The 22,270-nt window shown below is 39.6% G+C and overlaps 1 protein-coding gene across 1 annotated transcript in view; it reads right to left on the reverse strand.

Annotated features, from left to right (window-relative positions):
* FBXL4 (F-box and leucine rich repeat protein 4) overlaps positions 1-21,643 on the reverse strand; it is a 63,909-nt gene extending 42,266 nt beyond the window's left edge. Inside the window, exons 1-4 of the mRNA XM_063389694.1 lie at positions 21,545-21,643; positions 15,187-15,350; positions 14,013-14,602; positions 4,749-5,094 (exon numbers count right to left, since the gene is read on the reverse strand). Of these exons, the coding sequence (XP_063245764.1) occupies positions 4,749-5,094; positions 14,013-14,521 (855 nt within the window). The 5' untranslated portion in view covers positions 14,522-14,602; positions 15,187-15,350; positions 21,545-21,643. The remainder of the gene's footprint in view (positions 1-4,748; positions 5,095-14,012; positions 14,603-15,186; positions 15,351-21,544) is intronic.
* Positions 21,644-22,270: the final 627 nt, after the last annotated feature.

The following is a 22,270-nucleotide window of genomic DNA, read 5'->3' on the forward strand; positions in this document are numbered from 1 at the left end:
ATGGTTACTTACTACATTTTCTAGAGCTGAAAACTCAGCAGAGGCTGCACAATTAGCAGAATTTATGTCTACAATTAATGTGACATAGTGACTGATAAAAGCAAAGTAATACAAATTTCATTCAATGAGAATAAAGTTATTTTGTAACTTCTGAGCAACACAGACAATGGTGAATGAAACTATAACTGATTGAACAATGTCCAATCACACTAACTGATGACTTCAATGAGTATTTTGTAACATGCAGGATGTCTTTCCACACCTGAGATGAAATCTCCCATGACTCAATCAAAAAAGTCTGTCTTTACTTTTTACTGAAATTATGCTACTTCATGATATATAGAATGAAAACATACAATGAAATGTCACTCTCATGTTATTATGTTATAAAGTGCTTTTTTCCTGGCTTTTGATTAAATAAAGATAACAGGTTCAAAACGTACAGGCTCATAACCATTAATCACCATTAGCTTGGAGTCTGGTAACTGTCAGGAACACTTTTTTTGTGTCTGTGTACCCTAGCATAAAGTACAAATTGATATCATAATGAGTATGTGACATGATGTGCTGTACTGTGCTATGTTCGTGGTGATTCCAAGAATGCTACAGAACTGAGTATCTGCTTTGAAAGCTAATTTCATAATGCAGTTTCTCAGTCACAACCAACAGGTTTTTTCTGTGATTTTATGAAAAATTATGAAAATCATTATTATTTCACTTTCTTATAAATCAATCAGTAAAAACAGAGTTTATTGGAAAAAACAATAGAAAGAGGAAAAAATATAATGTATACAACACTGATTGCCTTTTTAGGCTATGATGAAATAAAAGTACTTCCCTTCCCATTTACAGGGTAAATATGGCATATGCCAGCTCTACACACGTGGTGAGATCAGATTGCAGCATTTCACATATAGGCATATTTTTTGAACCACCAAATAAAAATATAACACCTTAAAAAAAGAAAAAGAAGTTTTAAAAGACCGCTTCTCACCCACTGCAAAGTTTGCTTATAAGCCCAGACAGAATTTCCACTCCTCAGTACAGGGGGAAAAATTTACCAATGGTGCAGTTTCTAATACTTATTGAACCAAAAGCTTCTTTAGCTTTTTAGGCTTTTTTTTTCTGAAAAACAGCAAGCAACAACCATTTGTACCTAATAAAATACTTTCTGTGGTTAGACCCACCATAATGTACAACTTGGTTTCATCAGGAAAGAATGCCTAGATGTTGGTCAAACCTACAATATCCATACTTTCCACAAATTTCCTTTGTCAGTTCTTCCACATGACGATGAAATGGTTTTCCAATAAAAAAAAATACACCGGCCTATGCAAACCACTCAATCAGAAACAGACAAATGAACAGCTTGCAATTTTTTGACTCTTGCAGCTAGAGCTGCTACAGCTTAGAATCCATTTAATTAGAACTGACATTAAAACATGCTCAGGTAAAGGACAAAGAGGCAAAGAGAGGAGGCAAGAAGAAGGTGGTATTCTAGGGCTTTTCCTCAGCGTATTTTAAGAAAACATACATCCCTGGTTCCACAACAGTACAACCTGCACCAGCAAATGCACACACATTTAATAGTGCATGTGAACACCAGCAGACATGAACATAAAGCTTGTAAGCAGTTTTTGGAAAAATCAGCTTCAAGGAATGACAAAGATGTAATTTTTATCTTTCTACACCAAAATTTTTAGAAAAAAATATATTTTGGACCGGAGCACATAGAGTCTTCTGACTCTCCTCTCTGGAGAAAAATAAGCTAGGTTTTCAGTAGCCAGCACATCTTGGTGAGTCTCAAACTGCACAACATGTATGCTGTGGCAGGTATTCCTCAGCTTTCCCAAAAGCTTTGAATTCGCTCAGGCCTTCAGGCCTCAAGTATTCCTGCAAAGCCAACTAAGACTAAGGGCTTACTCCTTCCACTTTACAAGCAGCACAAGCTACTTAATGAACTGGGAAGGAAGACAAGGACATGAAGTCTCTTCTCTAAAATGCTTCCTCAATTTTAAAGTAGTCCTGGAGAAGAGATCATAGATACTACAAGTACTTCACAGCTAATAAGTGCTGGTTAACAGCATCCAAGATTAGGGAAGGAAAATTCTCTCACTAAGTAATAAACAAATTTACAGTTTCTTCTACAGAAGTCTGTGTCCCAGGAAGCTGAACATTTTTCTCCTTTTTAGACAGGTGCAATCTTTAAATTTCTTTAGAGTTCACACTGCAGCAAACCATTCCTAATGCCATTCTGAGAAACAACATACTCTATGAAAGAATAGTCTGTGGAAGTTTCAGAAATACAACAAAGGCAAAAAAAAAAAAAAAAAAAAAAAAAAAAAAGGCTGGAGGAACTGCTGCCTACTTAGCAAAACCCACTCAGCTTGTATATTTTGTGAATTACAGAGGGTAGTATGAAAAAGCTTAAAACAGCTCAAATAAGGAACAGGCATGTTCATAAAAACTTAGGACAATTACGCATTGACTATCAAAATACACCTACAATTTTTCATGTAATGCATCAATCAAAACTGGAAGGAGTCAGCAATTGCCCTACTTTATCCATAGTCTGAACACTTCCCATAAAAATCTGACAGTTGTCAGTCCTAAATACAGCATGCAGAGTACTGCTTCCATATCCAATGTCATAAAAAACGTCACACTACCAAGTAAACACTTTTGTTGTTTTGATGCCCAACCCCTCCAGCTGGACTAGAAAGTAGGAAACTGGGATTTCTGCTGTCACAAAACCAGTACAGAAATAGTCTTCTATGGTTTTCTGATGAATATTCCACTCATATTTTCAGTTTCTTTAAATCAAAGCAGAAGAAAAAAAATGTTCTTGGTATTGATAGACCATCTAAATTTATTCATGAAACCAAACACGTTAAAAATGGATAAAAAAGGAAGCTGGTAGACAAACAGGAGTGAAGAAAAACACAATAAAGTACATGGAGATAGAAGTTCATAGGAGTAACAAAGCTACACAAATACTTCCTAAATTAAAATTTTAGTATGTGTAATCAACCATTTACAGTTTGATTCAATGATTTTGGAGGTCTTCTCCAACCTTCATGATTCTATGATCATGTGGAACAGAAAAGAGATTAATCAATCTCTCTAATATTCTAGTATACTACAAATGAATTTATCTAGCCTTTTCAAACAAGAAAAAATCCTACATTTAAATGAAGTTTTATCTACAATTAATTTCCTTGAATTACTGAAACCAACATGTTTTCAAACTTTCAAACAATTATGCAAAGTATTTTCTTTACTTCGGTACTGCTATGTAAGTATCAACAGTAAAATATTTTAAACACCCTGTGTATTAAGGGGAGAAAACAAACAAACAAGCAAACACCACTAGAGCTAACTCATTATGAAGTTAGTATCCTCATTTATTATTCCACTGTATGAACAACAAAAAAAAAACCCCAAACCAAACTCAAGAGGTTTGGTTTCAAGAGAAGACAGCGAGAGGTATTACATTCTCTTCCTTTTTCTTTCCTCTTTACAAGCACAGCAAACTTTTGCAGGCTACTAGGACACATGGTCACCCAACCATGGCCTTCATGTGTTAAATTGGGGTACTTAGAGTCAAAAGATGTGGTAAGACCAAAATCCTATTTGATTAGATCAGGTATTTCCGCAAGCACCCTTCAATTCGTGGCAGCGCCTCACCACACTCCCCTTTGAAAAGCGAGTCTGGTTCAAGCCACAAGCACTCTGAACATTAGCTGAGTTATCACAGTGAATGAACTCCGCCTCTGCCAGACTGCAGCACACTGAAAAGCAGGAATAATCTTGTCTCTGCCCAAGTCTGAAGGTCTGACCACCAAGTAAAGGCTCCTTTCCATGATGTGCCAACAGTTTATTTCAGGAGAGGAAGATAATTGTTTCTTTTCTCAATTCTTACTCCAGTCAGGGTACCAGCCTTCATAAGCAGCTGCACACCACTGAGAACTGCCTGGCCTGCACATGGTATTCAGCAATGACACTCCATAATTTCATTACACTGGAAATTAGAAGAAAGAAAATACTCATCTACAGACTCTGAGCACACTTGCAACCATCATGTTGCCAGGGGATCTGAAAGGAGTTTATTCACAACTGTTTCTGTGCTAATGAAAGAATAAAAAGTAGCAAGCATAAGAAGAAGACAGTGTGCAGAAGTCCAGCTATAATATATTTTACCTGCACCACAATTCAAAACTTAGATGGATGGAAAAGGCTCATTTAATAATAATATAAAAATATTATGGCACTTTCAAGAACAAAGCTCTCTAAGTCTTGTAAGAGAGAAAACATGAAAACAAACTTTTAGCCTATTGCAAACTCTTTCCACTTCCAGATGTGGCCTGAATATTTTCGTATCTGCTCTGTATCTTTTCTTTGTCAAGCATAAGAACTAAAAACCGACTGGAAAACTGCTAAAAGCTTCTAAGTTCAAGAGCTGGAAATGCAAGGCTAGAATAACTGGTATAAAAACTGTGTGTGAATGCATAGATTCTTTAAAAGTACCTATGCAATCTACTGCAATAACCATGCAAATATCTAACATCCACCCATAGAAGCAGACAGACTTACAAAATTCAGGCACACCTCTACAGTAAATGCAGGACATTCACAAAGAATGCAAGGAGCTAACAGAAAAAACAACAATCCCAACCATTACCCTGTAAAGGACCTTTGCACTCTTAATGATCAAGACAATGATTGAGCATAAAAAATGCTTTCCTTACCTCATAAGGCAGTTTATCAAAATATCCATTAGTTGGCCATTCCCTGAGGGTAACAATGCTGAACTGTTTATTAAGGGTGTCCATTCCACAGGCAAATTTCTCTTCATCCTCATCTTCATCTATATCATTCATATCAATCATTGAAGTCTTAAGTGAAAGCACAGGCCTCTCTTTCACACCATGTAGTACTACTGCATCCAATTCAGTGTAATAGTCCAGAAGAGAGCTGTTCACTTCCAGTCGGATTAAGTTTGTGGGAAAGTTTATCTGCTTGATACAAGGTGTGAACTGCCGAGCCTGAGGACCATTCACCTTGGTAGGTGCCTCTGACCAAAGTATTTCCCATCTGTGAAAAAAAAAAAGACACACATACAGGAATTAAAATCAAAGTTACTAAAGCAACTCCTGAGCACAGTAAGAGAGCAACATAGAAATATTTAACAAGCAAGAAAAATGGCTGAAAAAATGATTTATGAAACTTACATTTTCCCTAGGTTTGATAAACATCCTATGGATGAATTTAACAGGACACTCTAACTCATGAGCTTTATATTTTCTCTGCATCACTGAATAACAAAACAAGCTGTAGACTCACTAACACTAACTGTGTTAGTGTTATCTGGGCCCAAGTTTTCTAACATCTCACAGGTAAGGCAATCAAAACAAGTGGAGTGCTGATGTCTTCACAGTGATGGCATTTTAGTGTAAGTAAACAAGGAAAAGTCTTGCCATGTAACCCAAAGAGTATCATCTGACCTCTCATTTCCTCCAAAACAAATGAAAAAATCCCACCACTCAGACTCTTTAATATCAAGCCTGTCCAAATTACAGTACTACAAATTACTAAAAAAAAAAAATAAAAAAAAATTACTTCGTTTATCTGCCTAGGCAAGCAAAATGTTCCTTTTAGAAGTAATTCACAGACAAATTAGCAAAGAATGTAGAAACTTCAAGTCATTTTTGAAAGGGTCCTTCGCAAAAGACATCAGAATTTCCAAACTGCTGAACTGAAAAGCCTTTCTCTTCTTTGATCCAGTGACAGACAGAAGTCCAGAGCATGCAGAGAACCATACATATACCCTTACTTTCACACACAGACCCAAAATCTCCTCCAGTAAGTGACAGGGAAACCTGCTGCCAATTGAATAATCTGGAGGAACCAAGTCTTATATTCCTTAGATCTTCAGCACTCCCAAACTTGCCTAAAGGCCTGAAAACTGAAACATGCTCTTTTTTATCTGCATAGGTCCTCACTCAGTGAATGGAGAACCCTTCAGTTACTTATGTCCATGTCTTTCCTCCCTCAAGTCTCATTAATTCCTGAAGAAGAAAGCCTCCAGCAGTTACTACTGCCATTCCCTTTGACAATATGCTTACCTTACTAATCAGACACTTCCACATGTATGCCATCTATTGCTGATCAGCCTATCCCCAGCTTCAGACTTCTTGTCCTGTCACATGAATCTCAGAAGCTCTCTGTCTGCTCCCCAGTACCTCAGCATCCTGGCTTTCCCTACCAGACCCCACTTCTTGGAACTTGCAAGTATTGCTTAACACTGGTACTTACCACAGGACACTTGTGGGGATAAGAGGAGAAATATTAATTAGAAAATAAAACCAATCATGTTTTACTTTCAGAACCAAATGCTTAAATTCTTTCCACCATAACAGAAAGCAAAACAAACGTAGAGATTTTCATTAAAACATTGCATGCAGCAAAAGGTTTAGAAGTTCGATATTTACTAGTAGGAAAATGAAGAAAATTAATCCATACTGGCTGAAACTTCCATTTCACAATGGACATTTTCAGGTATGCACAGATATATTTTCCAATCCTACATCATGCTGCTCTCCAAGTACCTTATAGTAGAATGGGAGACTTGCAGAACTCTCATACCCAAAGGAAAAAAAAACAGCAAAAACATCATGAACTAAAAACAAACATACAAGAGTAGAGAGCATATGGCACATCGAAGTACATACACAGGAGAGTGGACGGCTCTACCCTAAAACTAACAGTTTTCATAAGAGAGACATAGTATTAAGAAAAGATTTCATTAATTTACAAAATGAATGTCAACTCATGGCAAAGTAACAGCTGTAGTCCCACTGTCACATCCTCTCACAGAGGTCGATTCTCTAAGCAAATACTTAAGTGCTGGCAAGGCACATGACCTTCCCTGAACACATCCAGATCAACATCTGACATTTTGCTTAGACACTTCCATGTACCCACTCCAAGTACCCTTAGGGAAACTCAAGGCTATTTTTTCACTAATCTGACACACATTGGACCATCAACTTCTAGCAGAATGTGTCTGTTATTGACTTCTCCTTTTGGACCCTGGAGAGAGGATTATCTAGCAGCAGCAGAGCTCTGGAAAAAAATAATGCATCTGGAGATCTGGGCTCATCAAACTGCAGTGCAATAAGCAGCTCCAGCAAGCAGTAGCCTGTTCCCAGTCTTTGTAATAAACTAGAGAAAATGGAAGACATGTAGCATGACCTCACAATCTCATGAAGCTCCACACTGCATACCAAATGCTGATGAACAACAAAACCAGTGACAATTTTCCACTGTCCTTGTCATACTGTTTACTTTTCATCAACAGCCCACCAATCTAACTTCAAAGGAGTTAGCTCTTGGTTTATCTGGAAAACCTCAAGTCTATCAGGTTGATCTGATGACGTCCTCTGCCTTGGTGGCACCATACACAAGAGCAGGCAATAGCAGCCTCTGAGTTAGGGCTGGCAAATCCTTCCCATGCATAGGCACAGTAAATCCTTCCCAAGCTCTTAACCCACTACTAAAAGTGGAAGTGATCCCTTCCTCTAGGATCACCACTGTAATATTTAAACAGGCTGCATGTAATCAGAATGGGAGTGAAGAATTCACATCAGGATCAAAAAAAGTCTAAATTTCCAAGAGGCTTCAGCAAGAATTTAATTCTTCTATTCTGGAACATTCTTTTGTTATGAGAATCCATTTAAAAATCTTTCACAAGAAAGGCATTTTTAGAGTCAATCCTGATTTGAGGATATGTATCAAAATCAGTTTCCCTAAGACGGTTGCCTGCATCTGTTTCAAGCTTACAATGCTCAATAAACTATTTAACTCAAAACAAAGAGAAACTGAATCCCAATAAATACCCTTAAAGAAGTCAAAGGATTTCTGCCTGCCCCACACCCTGAGTTAATTAGGTAGCTCTCAAAAAAACAAGTAGAATCAAATGAATTCCAGTAGTACATTATTTGTCGTCCAGTCTTGCAGATATATAGTAACAGCTGATCAAAGATGTCACAAGGAAAATGTCTTGATGAGAAGGTTTCATCAGCAATGTGCTAGAAAGCCTCAGTCTTTCCAGCAAAGAGTACCAGGCAAAGCCTAAATAAGAGTCAGCAACATCTGTATTATTTTCTCTAGTGATTGAAATAAAGGAGGACACTAAGTGAGTTTCTCCATTCAGCCATTCAGTCATGGACTCAGTTTTCCCATTAAATTTCTCTCTGTCTCATGAAGACAGACAGCAACTCAATTTTCTCTGATACTAAAGACTCTATATACCTATGTGGTAAAAAATAATTTTTAAAAAATTCCCATACCTCTTTCTTCACCATGAAGGAAAACACAGTCTGGTGATTTCTAGGCTGAGAATGATACTTGTAAGGTCCGTGTCAAATGATAGCACATATTTAAAGCTTGACTAATATTTTGTTGCCCTAATGCTGTTGGAAAGGTTTTTAATGGTTAAGATGATGCCTGAGCAGACCTGGTTACTTCTGAAGAAATATATGTAATAAGAGAGAGTCTTTGGAAAAGGGGTTTCTAGGAAAAGTAATCAGATTTCTCTCCAGCAATACAAGATTAAACTTTGCTTGCAATTGCTGAGGTTTCTTGTATTGTCAAATTGAGATAGGTGTAGAAAGTAAAAAAAGCACTACAAGCAATCCAAATAAATGCCTTGCCTCAAGAAACTAATAGCTGAGTAACAAGCCAAGAGAAGGGAAGGTTCCAGATAGACCAACAAGGAGAACATAAGCAATCTCAGAGAATATAACCACACCTTTGATGAAAATGCAACTTCTGCAACAATTATAATCACATGATGCTCTTAGCCAAGCAACTGCACAGCATAAATCTGTAGATTACCTACAAAAAAAATCTCCTGCCTGCAAACATGCCAGGGATGCTTCAGCAGACTAGTTCAAATCAACCTGAAAACTGTACCCCTGACCTAAGCAGTGAGCTCATAAACACAAAAGGCAGGGAAGACTGGGACAATCATTAGCACAATTTAAGAATCATTCAGATGAAGATGATAAGCAGAGTTCACAGCAGTTAAATTATTATGGGAAAATTTGAAGCAAATTTTCATTTCTACCAAGAGTTCAATTCTGAAATACCAGAGACAGCAGACAGGACTCCAAGAATGCTCAGGACATGTAAAATAGCAAAAGGTAATTCAAGTAACTGCTCATCTACATGAGCTTTTTAGGAGTTTCTCAAAATTACTCTATTCCACGAACCCAGAGTTCATTTCTCTATGACAGGCATCTGAACAAGAAAAAGCTGTTTGCCTGAAGATGTCAAAACAAGTTTTAAGTAAGGATGCAAATGTCTAGAACTTGTGTGTTACACATAGGTGAGATACAGGCCCGAAGGTTCCTTATCACACTCTAATGTGTTGATGGTATCAGCAGTGTTTTGGGTGTTTTCATCTGAAATTCTCAGGGAATAAAAGGAAGAGTGAAAGAACCATCTGAATGCCACTCTTTACAAGTAAGAACTCATGATATTTTACATTCAGTACACTGCCTTTCTGGTTTCACTCCCGTTTTTTAAAAGGAAGGGGGAGGAGGGGAAGTGGAGGTTCCATCGAATATTTTGATCCCTGTCCAGGCTGCTTAAATACAATAAATTTCCCACTGGAAGAAGAGGGGGGGTTTTATATTGTTCATCTTCATTAGCCCGCTCCTCTAGTTTGTAGCAGCTTCTATCTCTACAGGCTTTAAGACTTTCAGAAACAGGATGAAAATTTGCATACAGCAAACACAATTAAGCTTGGAAATACTGAGCCATGCTCGATTTTCTAGCAAAATTCTAAACAACATGAAATTAAACAAATTAAATTGAAATAAACAACAGGAATACACAAGGCAGAATGGAAGTGGTCCCAGACAAATGATCACAGTATCTCACCTGTGCAAAAAAAAATCTAGTATGTGTCAGACCTTATCAGAAAACAAGAAAAAAATTAATCACAAGATAATTTCTAATTATTGAAGAAGTAATCACTGCATAGCAGGAAGGACATATGCCATGAAATATCACCCCAAGTACAGCCACAGATTCCAGACTTCCAGCTTTTATAAAAGCACATGAATATATAGTATCAGTATAATATATATGATATAAAAACAACAGTCAAATTAAATTTAAAAAGACCACAACAGGAAAATAGGGGCCTATTTTTTGTTTGATATTCCAAACTTAAAAACCAAAGTTATTTTTATAAAAGGAAAAGTTGAAAAACTTCTGAAAAAAAAAATTTTGCATTTTTGGCTTGATAACTCCCATTTAAACAAAAACTAACAACATCAAACTATTAAGAATATGCAAATGTATCAAAAGGGCTGACACTGAAGAAGCCATTAGGAAATCATCCAGAATAAGCCTTCTGGGTAAAAAAGGAGGAAAAAGTACAGGAAAAGAACCATTTTTCTCATCACAGAAGCTAGCTGTATCTTACCCATCCATCTAATACACCATGAAAAAGAAAGAAAACTCTCTTGGTTGGGTTCAGCTCATGCTGCATTTGTCCCCATCACATGTCCATAGAGCTCTGCCTCTTTCACTGGCTGAAGCTTGGTGGCAATTCAGCATTGTCACCAAACCTTACTAACACAGAACACGCAGTACGGTACAAAGTCCCAGGGCCACACTAGTATAAGAATCATAACACAACACAATCAAAAATAGGGATTGATTTCTTCACCACAGAAAAACTGAGACCTTATGTTACATTTCCCTAATCTCAGAGTAATTTTTTTCTTGGGTTTTCTGCACTCAGGTAGTTCATGTAACAAATCTGAACATGGAATGTTGGTATAGTTTAAGGAATTATCTACACCTCTCACCAGTCAAGTTATGAGACACACAAATGAAAAGCACAATAGGTTTCCACGTGTTAGAACAGCAGTTTCTCTGACATTTATGATTTTTAAAATTATTTTATGTGGAGAAAAGTGATGTAACGCCTTCTGTGTTTAAAGCAGCAAAAGACGTGAGAGGACAGAGAATCCTCCTGTTGCTGGATGCCAGTTAAACCATAATGAAAAAACTTCAAACTAGCTGTCATGTTCGAAGCATGAGGATTACTTAGAAACAACCACACACCCTCTGAGAAGTAAATGCTTATTCCCATTCCATGAGGATCTGACCCCACGTCTAAAGACACTGAATAAAGCTCACCTGAGACAGCAGCATACAAAGCCACAATAGGAGTACTCAGTGCACCAGCAACAAAGGAACATGACCAAAAACCATTTTCTGAACACCTGCATGAGCTGTTCTTTCATGCAACTGAAGCATAAAGTGAGTAATACACTGACCAAGTATGAGGGTGCTAGCCATTGTTTAACAAAAATATAGTGTATCACAGTGATAGACTAGCTCCTCATAAAGACCTTTGTAGCCTAGAAGTTTTTGTATACAGAAAAGTTTTGAATGCGCTGATGTTTTAAATACTAACCAAAAAGAAAAACTATTACCTAGTTGGAGCAGTATAATCCACTAAACATAACATTTAAGCAAGTCTGAACAGATAGTTTGGCCTTCTTTGTATATCAAAAGTAGGAACTGGTGAAAAAGAACTTTCCTAATGACCTGCCCTTTCTACACTGGTTCAGAAACAGATGCAGCATCAGCTGATAAAACAAAGCAGCATTGAAAGGTTTCATTGGTAATAAACCAAGTATCAAAAAAAACAAGTATCAAAATAGTCAGAAGAGGAAAACAAGGTTCTAAGCACCTTTTGAGTAAGTAGGTCATGGCCTTTTTTAACAGAAGAAAATGGTATGGCAGTGCTTCAAGACCAAAACATCAGTTAAAGAAGGAACCACCTGAGATTACAGCAGCATTCCATCTTCAAAAAAAGACTTCTTAGCTGATATGTCAGAGAATTTTTGAAAGTAAAAACAAGAGACCAAAAACAGAAGCAGAAAAGAGACGGTGCTCTTGCAACACTTCAGATTCCCCTCATAAAGGTGAGCAAATGAACAGAGAAAAAACCATTGCGTCCCTCATGCAGAGAAAGGGTTTCTTCATCTTCCCTTCAAGACACCATACCTAAGTCATTTGCCTCCTTTAGAAGAAAAGAGACAAACCAAACGTGCAGCTCTGAACAGACAAGTCCTGCTGAGGAAAGGTAAGCAAACACAAAACAGGGAGGGCCTAACACTCTTCTAGGATGAAGGCTAACAAATATTGAAGAGGCACGACAGACAACTTCTTCCATGGATGCCTGAGGCAACTTTTTCAAACCAGAAATCTTAACCTATGCAGGCAGGATGGGGTATCCTTGCCTACAAATTAAAAAGCAAGATCCTATAGAAACTTCACCTTTTATTATGAAGAAGGGCACCTGAGCTCTCACTCTGACCACACTTCAAGAGAAGTCATAAAGCACACACCCCAAAGTGTTATATTAGTATTTTCACTTTTTCTCCTTTTAGATCTCTGTACAATTTTCTTTTTATTTTCTGGTGTACCTAATTAAACAGGTCCTTCAGTTTACTATTTTTGAGCTTTCCTCCATTCTGTGCTCCACCATAAAGAAAAAAAATCTACATCATAAAATAAAAAAGTAAAATCACAGAGTAATTGCCCTGAAGTCATTTCACATTAGGTTTTGAATTTGAAAGTCTTAAATTTGTCTTCATCACAAACCATTCTGTAAATAAGTTCTGTATTACAATGCCAAAAGCACTGATACTTCTAAAGTTAGGTGGCTTATTATTACTTTGACCTATACAACATATTCCCACCAGACCTGTAAAAACTGCAACTGCACTTAACCACAGTAGATGACAGAATCATACAAAATATATTAACTGGGAATTTTGAATATAAACCATGACACCTGATTTTCCAAGGGTTTTTGAATTAACATCGATGGCCTACTATTAGGAAGCAAGGGATAAGAAGTTAGATCTAAAAATACACTTTTTAGCAGCATCTGTAAAAGGCAAGTCAGTAAAAAAACACCCAACATCCATGCTAGCACTGTTTATATCACCAAAGTGTGTAGATCATTGCAATATAGGATTTGTTGGCCTACTAATCTTTACAGGACACATTTTGTTAAGCATTTCTTCTACCAGCTCTCCCTTCCTTTATATCTTCAGTATAATTTAATCTCTTTTTGATATGGAATACTTCACTTGCATATACTGATGGCTTTTCCCAAATGTTATTCCCCACTACATGCTTTGTCCTGTTCACTTTCTCCGTCCATTCCTATTTCCTCACCTCCTCACTAAGAGATTCTCACCTCACACACACTGCTTTTCTTTACTATCTTACCATTCCCCAGGTTACCACACTCCTGATCCTGCAACTGGAATTTCATCAAGACTTTCTAATATAAGGAAAACCAACAGGATCAAATTTGCTTCTTTTAGCTGAAGCGAGTGTAAAAAGAAGTGCAGCTCACACCATTTGACCAGACCAAAAATAAAGGTCAGACAAATGTCATCACCTTTTTTCTGACTGTTCCGTGCTTCTGGTTTCAGCTTCATTTCCATATGAATAGTTACAGTGCCTGATTGTACTATACATGCAATCTAACACATGCAGAGAAGAAAGAGTCCATGGCTACTTGAAGAAGGATGATATAGCAGCCATGAATCCTCAACCTCTCTTACACAATTTCCTCTTCCTACTGAAGGAAGAGCTCCTACCATTTCAAAAGTAGTATTCTATGGTTTTATAGACATAGCAATTTCGGCCCATAAAAATTCCAACACCAAAACTATCATTGCACAAACTAAATTTGATATTAGCAGATGCATTAATTCCTACAAAACATCTACACCTCTGAAATTGCTATCAGAACAAGTCACCACAGTTTTAAAAACATGAAGAAATAAAGTTGTAGTGGCTCAGATACAAAACCTATAAATACTAGGAAGTAAAGTTCACTAAACAGCCCTACTTGTAGCATTTAACATCTTACAGGAAAGCATAAAGAAGAAAAAAATTACCTTACTTCAGCTGGTGGATTTTGGGAGTAAGGATTTGCAGAGCATGCCAAAATCCTGACTACAGCTCCAGGATGATAGGTCTCCAGAATGTGCACTGCAGTGGGATAAACTGGCTCTTCAAAAGCAAGTTCCACATAGTCTTGGCTACAGAAGGTGGATGGTGTCCTCGTGAAAGGCAGCCGAGCGCTCGGGCAGCGATCCCACCAGGTCCCGTAAGTCCGAAAGACAGCAGTCTGGGTAAAGTCACCAGAACTGGGGTACACGTTGGGAATACCCGCCAAATTCCACATGGTATACGACATGCTGTTTTCACTGCCGTAGTGAGAGCTGAAATCCAACACTTCTTTGGCATACTGAACTATTTCAACATTGATAGGTAAGGCTCGGGTGTTCGACTCAATAGCCCTCCGACTGTTCATCTCTCCTCTCGTCGCTGTCCTAGCTCGGCGCCGAAGGCACATGTAGTAAAACATGCTCAGAACTGTTAACATGGGAAACACTGGTGACATCTAGATAGGACTTAGGAAGATGCAAAAAGTCAGGAGTCCTTTATAAGTTGCATTAACTGCCTGTGGTGTTTTGAAAAAGAGCTGATAAAACAGAATGAATAAATATAGTGAGCAAATGCATCATTCTTAGAAAGAAATTGTGTTGTTTTGAATATCGTCTTAAAAAAAGTACTGCTACTAAAAGATTAATAAATTATTGTATTTTATCGTAAGACAATTATTTAGTTGGATGCTATTAAGTGTGACTTCCCATTTACTTTTTACCTTACTTCCCATTTTTTCTCTGTTTAAAAAAAGAGAAGACTATGAAGAAACATTAGCCAAAGCCAGCCCTCATGCAACAAAAAAACTAGTGGTCAAAATAAGCACTATCTTTAGGGATTTATTACAAGAAAAAAAATTGCACTGACTTAAGGAAATTAATTCAAGTATGAAATGAAATTTGGCCCACACTGTAATCAACTGAGAAGGCATATCTGAAGATACACCTTCCCATTGTGAAGATACAGGTTCTTAAAATCATTGTGAATGGTTTTACTTTCTTAAAAACTGTACAAAGTTTTAAGAGTGAAAAGAATGAACCTTTGGGCTGTTAATCTAAACTTAACCCACTGCTTCCTCTATCAGAGCCCTAATCTGAAACGTCGCAAAAACACCGTCTTTACCGTTTGAAGCTGTCCATGACACACCCATGACACAAGGGTCACCAGCCTCCTGAAGGATGCTCAGAATCCACTAACATCATCTTCCCTTAAACCATACAACAAACGAGGTCTTCAGAAGAGTGCTGGCATCAGAAGCAGAAGTCCCCATAGAAAGCATTTTAATTCTGACAAGAGAAAATATTTTCATTAAAGTAACAATTCAGTAAAAAACAAAATGTACTAGATCTGCATACTTAAAAAACCCAGGACAAAAGATACTATTAATTAAGGGTACCAATGTGTTTTACACCATCTACACCAACACAAGTGAAATAATCAAATAAGCAGGTTTAACAACCAGAAAAGGCTAAACTGAAGGTAAGTTACTTTCCTAAAGTTTTCTGTTTACAATTAGTGGAGAAACATTTATAGCTGAATGTTCTCTACAGGACACAGGAAGGCTGTATCATATTCCCTACTAATAAAGATCCTCTTACATACGCTTGTCCCATATTGAGCAGCTGCTCCATACCTGCGTGATGTAAACTGTGAGTTTTAGCAACGCACAACGAAATGTGCAGTGTATTCTCCTATTTCTGCAGGCACTACACATCCTCCAGCACCACAGACTGTTTCTCACAAAGTGGCCTTCTCATTAACTTGTCCATCAGCTTTACTAAGAGAGAGTAAGGAGTGATGCCTGTAACCCGTTAGAGGCCAAAACAGGGATGACTAAGCATGTCTCAAAATAGAATAAATGCTTCTTTAACAGCCAGTGGTGGAGTTGCGGCTTAGTTTACCACAGGATACACTCTGTGGTAATCTCTGAACCAACAGATGTGACCCTTCTATTGCAGAAGACACCTCAAGTAACAACTAACACCATGCTTCACACTGCCAGGCAGACAAACCACGTATTTAATGTTTGCAGTGGGTACAAGTGAGACCCTACTATAGCATTTTTGGAAGCATAAGTTTAAAGCAGGGTAAATAATTAAACAAACAAACTTTTAAAAGTCTCTACACAGATCCACAATGTATGTTTATTGGGTCAGTTGCGTGCTGCCAAACTTACAAACACACAGAGATGTACAAACAGCTCTCTCTCGCATGAATGTTTCCAGCAAGAAGGCACTTGTGGTAACAGATAAGGACAGGCTGCACTGTTTGCCCGTTGTACTCATGACAGAAAGGAAGTTCACTAATGAAGTGCTCAACTCTCACTTTCTTGCCTCTTCTATTATGGGCTTTTTGTTTCGTTTCACATGTTGATGTAGCTGTCAACAACATGAATTACTCCTGATACTCAGTGCAGAAGGGAATGCATCAGACAATACACCAAATTTATTTCAAGCTCCCATTTCCCCCAAACAATCTGAGCTACCTTTCAGAAAAAACACTGGAAAAAAAAAAAAAAGTAGCACAACCCTGAACCTCTCCTCCTTAAAAGAAAAAAAGAAAAGAAACAACTCCAAACTGAAAATTGTTGTTTTATTTTTTCAAAGCAGAAATGCTTTGATGTAAGATGTAAGTAAAGATTACAAATACATTCTCCTGGATTTTTCTCCCCTTAAAAAGAAAGATCTATTTAAAGAATATGCCAACAGACATTAAACTTCAACAAAAATTCTGCTATCGAGGCCTGGAATCATGGCTAGATCAGTATATACACCACCTTCAAACTCAAAGTTTTACTGATTACCATGATTTGAAGGCTGCTCCACGGATATTATGGCTTTACAGATCTCAATTTTAAGAATCATTCAGCTGTGGTGCTTCAAGATCAGGTGGGAATCACTTTATCCCACATACACAACCTACACAACTTCACATCAGCACTGCAAACTCCAGGCTCCCTCTGCCACAGCTCTTGTGGCGCTGCTGTAAAACCCAGCTGTGCTCCCTGTCGAAGCTTGGCCAAGAGCGGCAAAGCCATCCAATGCTTCAGAGCTGTACATCAGCTGTCTGGCCAGTTTAAGCCAGGCCTAACAGAGAAAACAACCCAAAACCATGCTGCAGATTTTCCATTAGCAGTGATGTTTACTTGGGTCATTTGCCGTCTAGCAACTTGATGATTTCATAAAACCTGTAAAAATTTGAAATCCTTGACACTGACACAACTTGGTCAATTTTGGGTGGCATTGGTCAAAAGTAAGTAAGTAGGAACAGAAAGCTTTCATGAAAACTTATTAGTCTAAACAACAGAAGTGAAGGCAAATTAGTTTTAAAGAGTTAACAACAATATCAGATACAGTAGTTTATAACAAGTAAGACAAAACTGTTTTAAAAGAAGGATTAAATAGCTGTTAGGACTACAATACAAATAGGAATTCTTCTTCTGACATTTTAAAACAAGTATTAAGAATTGTGTGGAGTTAAAAGACAAATGGAAAATTGCTTCAGAGGTTAAACGATAAAAAGCTAGTGAAAGAATGACATTAAATGTAGATCCTTAGGGCTAGATGATACAAAGAGATTTTTTCAGGAACTACCAGAAGTCAAGCTGATTTCTAATTAAAAGGATTTAACTTTGCAAAAAAAGATAAAAATGCAGACCCAGATCTATGCAAAGCATCAAGACGAACAACTCTGGAGCTCATGTAGATGCAAAGTTTATGTCAAAAGCTCCCCCTTCCCTCAAGTTGCTTGATTAAAGAGATCCACTTGGGCCCATGCAACTATGCCTTCCAATCTCTGGCTGGGTCTTTGGCCTGTTGTATATTATTTTTTTTTTGTACAGGCATAATTATACCAAACTAAAGCCTAAGAAAGGTTTCTTGTGTGTTTTTATATCCTCCTCCCAAGCAGCAGCCTTCTACATCTTTTGTTTCTTTTATATCATGATTTTTTTTCTGTCAGTTCCATTAAATGGACTGAAATAGTGCTATTAAATACCAGAACCTTCAGCGGCCACCAGAGACCAGCACAGACGGTGTCAACAATTTGGTTAAAAACAAAAACCAATATGCTATGAACACACAATGACATTGTGAGCTGCTGTCCTACAACTCCGTGCCCATTTTGCACTTTGAGGCTGGATCCAGTTCCCAACTGCACCCTGGGGCTGCATGAGCCCTGTCCTCCCATCTCATACACCATGCAGCCCATCCCTCTCTGCTTCACGCCTTTCCAGCAGCATTGCTGGGGAGCCAAACCAGTCCTGAGGCTTGCCCAGCCACACAGCAAACACTCTTGCAAGCACCTGTAGTTTTCAGTCTCTTCTTCTCCCCAAACTATCTTGTGTCAGTGTTGGCTTGAGGGGGGTCTAAGACTGCACAAGGCCCAAGTGAGACCAGCTCAAAAGGCTACAAAAATGTTACTTCTACTTTTACAAGACAGACAGGCCTCCAGAAAACCACTTTACACTAGACCTGGAATAAAACTTCTTTAAGAGATACTTTCTTTCAAAATACATTAGAGTCCATCACACTATTTACAATATCTCCCACCCAGACTATTATTTAATTGATAACAATTTCAATTATATGGGCAAACTCCCTTTCTCTAATCTGAATAACTCTTCTTTGTGCTATATATACAGAAAGGCTTCTAAGACTGTAATTCACTATTTCCTTCTTCCAAGCACAGCAAACCTTGATAAAGTAAAATGTCTTACAGCTTCTGCAGATTTCATGGGAAAAGGCACTAATTAAGTTAAAGCATTCAAAAGCACTCTTTTTTAGAGGGAGTTTTTGTATACCAATCTATGTTTCAGCTTTGAAGCAACCCATCCTATTAATGAGTACCGTACTTGCAAAAACAGCATGAAACTGAGTCAGGGCAGGTTTAGGCTGCATATGAGGAAAATGTTTTTCACCCAGAGTTTGGTTGGGCACTGGAGCAGGCTCTCCAGGGAAGTGGTGACAGCACCAATCCTGTCCTCGCTCAAGAAGCATTTGGACAATGCTCTCAGGCACACACTGTGACACTTGGAGTGTCCTGTGCAGGACCAGAAGTTGGAATCAATGACCCTGATGGTTCCCTTCCAGCTCAGGATATTCTGTGATTCTGCCTATTCATTTTGGTTAGTTTGGAAAATGCAACTCCTCAATAACCACAATTTTAACCCATACAAGGAGAAACAGGACAGAGTTATTCACCAACCAGACTGTTGAGAAAAGGTGGGAAGTACACAGAAAAATACTTGAGATTTCAAGGGGCTGTGAAATGAAGGATGTGTGTGAAAACATAACAAGTAACAGATACTAGATTTAGGGGAAAAGAAAAAAAAAGAAATATGGCACATTTCATCCCTGAGCCATCCCTGGGAAAGCACATGATAGGCAAGAGTTTGTACTATTTCAAGAGAAGCAAATGTTGTACATGCAAGTCATGCATACACCAGGTTTTTAAAGCCAGTGAAGTAATAATTCCTGTTTACACCAGCTTTGCTAATCTCACATTTGGGAGCAGTGAGCAGGGTTTTTTTCATTTGACTATAAAAGAAACAGCAACACTGACAAATTACAAAGAATGTATAAATGACAAAAACAATGGATTGTATGATCTCTGAAGAAAGATTAATGCAATTTAATATGTGTCTTAGATAAAAGACAGAAAATAGGAAATCTCTTAATTATCCTTGTACATTAATGCACAGAGGGAATACTCGATCCTTATATCACAGTCTAAAACAGTACTTTTACCACAGGTTAGCATCTCTTACTGTTAATTACCTAGATTATACCAACATCTACACTCAACTTGTTGAAAACTAGAAGCTATTATTAATTAAAAATGAATAAGCTCTTACAGTATACTTTAAACTCAGGCCCCATTTGTTGTGTTTCTTCCCATCATATATTCTAGCACTAAAATGAGCCATTTTACACATTTCTAACTAACAATTTTACTGTTTGAAAAAAAAATGGAATACGTGGCAATTTTATCAGTTTAAAATCTTTGTTGCCTTCATCGAAACATGCAAAATCCAAGAATTTCAGATTACTTCACTGACTGCATTCCTTCTAGGACTAGACTCATCATGGTTTAGCACTGAGATACAATGGAGACAAAGTTCCTTCGGCACCTATTACACATCCAAAGTGGCCACCCTGGCTTATGGAGGCGGCTTTTCCAAGTAACAGAAACTGTTCCTCAACATAAGTAAATCATCAGGTAGTCCTTTCTATTAACAGCCTAAAGTTATCAGTATTATACCACTTCATTCTGACCAACTGTCCTTCCAGCTGTGGTGAAACTCTCCTCTTCATGTAAAAAAAAAAATAATTAAAGATTCTGCACCCTACTTTTAAAAAGGAATTTGTGAACATTTGTCTTGTCTTTTCACTTTTCTCTTGAGATAACATACTGCCTCTCCATGCAGGCATACTCTGTATAGCATTTACTTGCTGGTCAGCTGGTTCCTCACTGCAGGGGTCTCAGCTATTAGGCTGTGTAGTTGTTATCTCCCACTGTCACAGAATTACTGAATCAATTGGGTTGGAAAAGGCCTCCGAGATCATCAAGCTCAACCTGTGACCTAAAACCATCCTTTCATCTAGACCATGGCACTAGGTGCCAGGTTTCCTTGAACACCTCCAAGGACAGTGACTCCATCACCTCCCTGGCAGCCCATTCCAGTGTCTAGTCACTCCTTCTAAGAAATTCTTTCTCACGGCCAACCTAAATCTCCCCTGGCACAACTTTTAAGACTGTGTTCTCTAGTCCTACTCATGCCCCTTCACATCCAATTGATGGCCATTTGTCAGCCTGCACTGGTAGCAAATAACAATCCACAAGAAGTGAAGCACCCCGAAGTACACATCTAAAAAACAAAATGAAATAATATCGCTAGCTCAGCTCCTATCCTGCTTTCTGTTGTGTTGCAATCGGGCAACTGAGTGAAGCCAGGTAAGTGTGTGACACCGCAGGGACCGAGCAGGGAGGGGAGCAGGGGAGAGGAGCACAACCCGTGCCCAGCCCTGCCCGCTTTGTCTGGTCCCAGCACCGTTCCTGCCCCACTCCCTGCTCCAGCCCATCCCTACCCCTTCCCACCCCTTGGGCACCCGCGCTCTCCACCGACAGGGGTAGCTCCCTTCCCCGGGGGGCAGTTCCCCTCCCCAGGGGTGCAGTTCCCTTCCCGGGGGTGCAGCTCCCGCCCAGGCCCAGGGACAGCGGCGGGCAGATGCGGGCAGGACTGCCCGGTGCCGCCGCTGCCTTCCGCGTCCCCTTCCCGACAGCAGCAGCACCGGCCCGGCCCGGCCCGGCCCGGCCCGTCCAGCCTCCCCTGGGCGGGCGGACGGGAGCGCGCACCCGCGGCCGCCCGCACCCGCCGCGCAGGGCCGGGCCCGCACCCGCCGCGCAGGGCCGGGCCCGCACCGGAGCTGCTGCAGGGCCCGGCGCCGCGGCCCCCCCGCCACCGCCGCCGCCAGCCTACCCCGTCCGGAGGGCGGAGCCGCCCGGGCCGCCGGAGCCGCCGCCGCGCCGGGCGCCGCCGGAAGCGCCGCGCACGGAGGGCGGCGGGGGCGGGAACCGGGGGAAGCGGCGCGGCGGGGGCGGGGCCGCCGGCTGCGCCTGCCCGAGCCCCGCGCGGGGCGGGCCCGAGCGGCCCGGCGGGCAGTGGAGGGTTGTTGTGGGGTAGGAGAAGCCTGGGCCCGTACGGATCATCGAGCCCCAACCCCAGTGCCGTGGGTAGGGACCCGAGCACTAGAGCAGGTTGCTCAAAGCTCCATCCAGCCTGGCCTTGAACAATGCCAGGGATCGGGCATGCACAGTTTCTCTGAGCAACCTTTTCCAGTGTCTCATCGTCCTCACAGTTAAGAATTTCCTCCTAATGTCTAACATAAGTTTCCCCTCTTTCAGTTTGTACCGGTTAGACCTTGTCCTGTCATAACAGTGACAGATGCAGAGTCTCTTCAGCTTCCCTGTCGGAAACTTCAGATACTGGAAGGTTGCCATGAAGTCTCCATGAAACCAGCTCTTCTCCAGGTTGAACAGCCCCAACTTGTCCACCATTCGTAGGGGAGATGCTCTAGTCTGGACTTGCTTGGAAACTTTCATGTCCTCCTGACACCAGGACTGTACAGAGTACTGCAGGTGGGATCTCACCAGAGCAGCGCTGAGGGGAAAATCACCTCCCTTACACTGCCACACTGCTTTTGAT

Source organism: Prinia subflava, chromosome 2, assembly GCF_021018805.1.
Source record: "Prinia subflava isolate CZ2003 ecotype Zambia chromosome 2, Cam_Psub_1.2, whole genome shotgun sequence".
Lineage (NCBI taxonomy): Eukaryota > Metazoa > Chordata > Aves > Passeriformes > Cisticolidae > Prinia > Prinia subflava.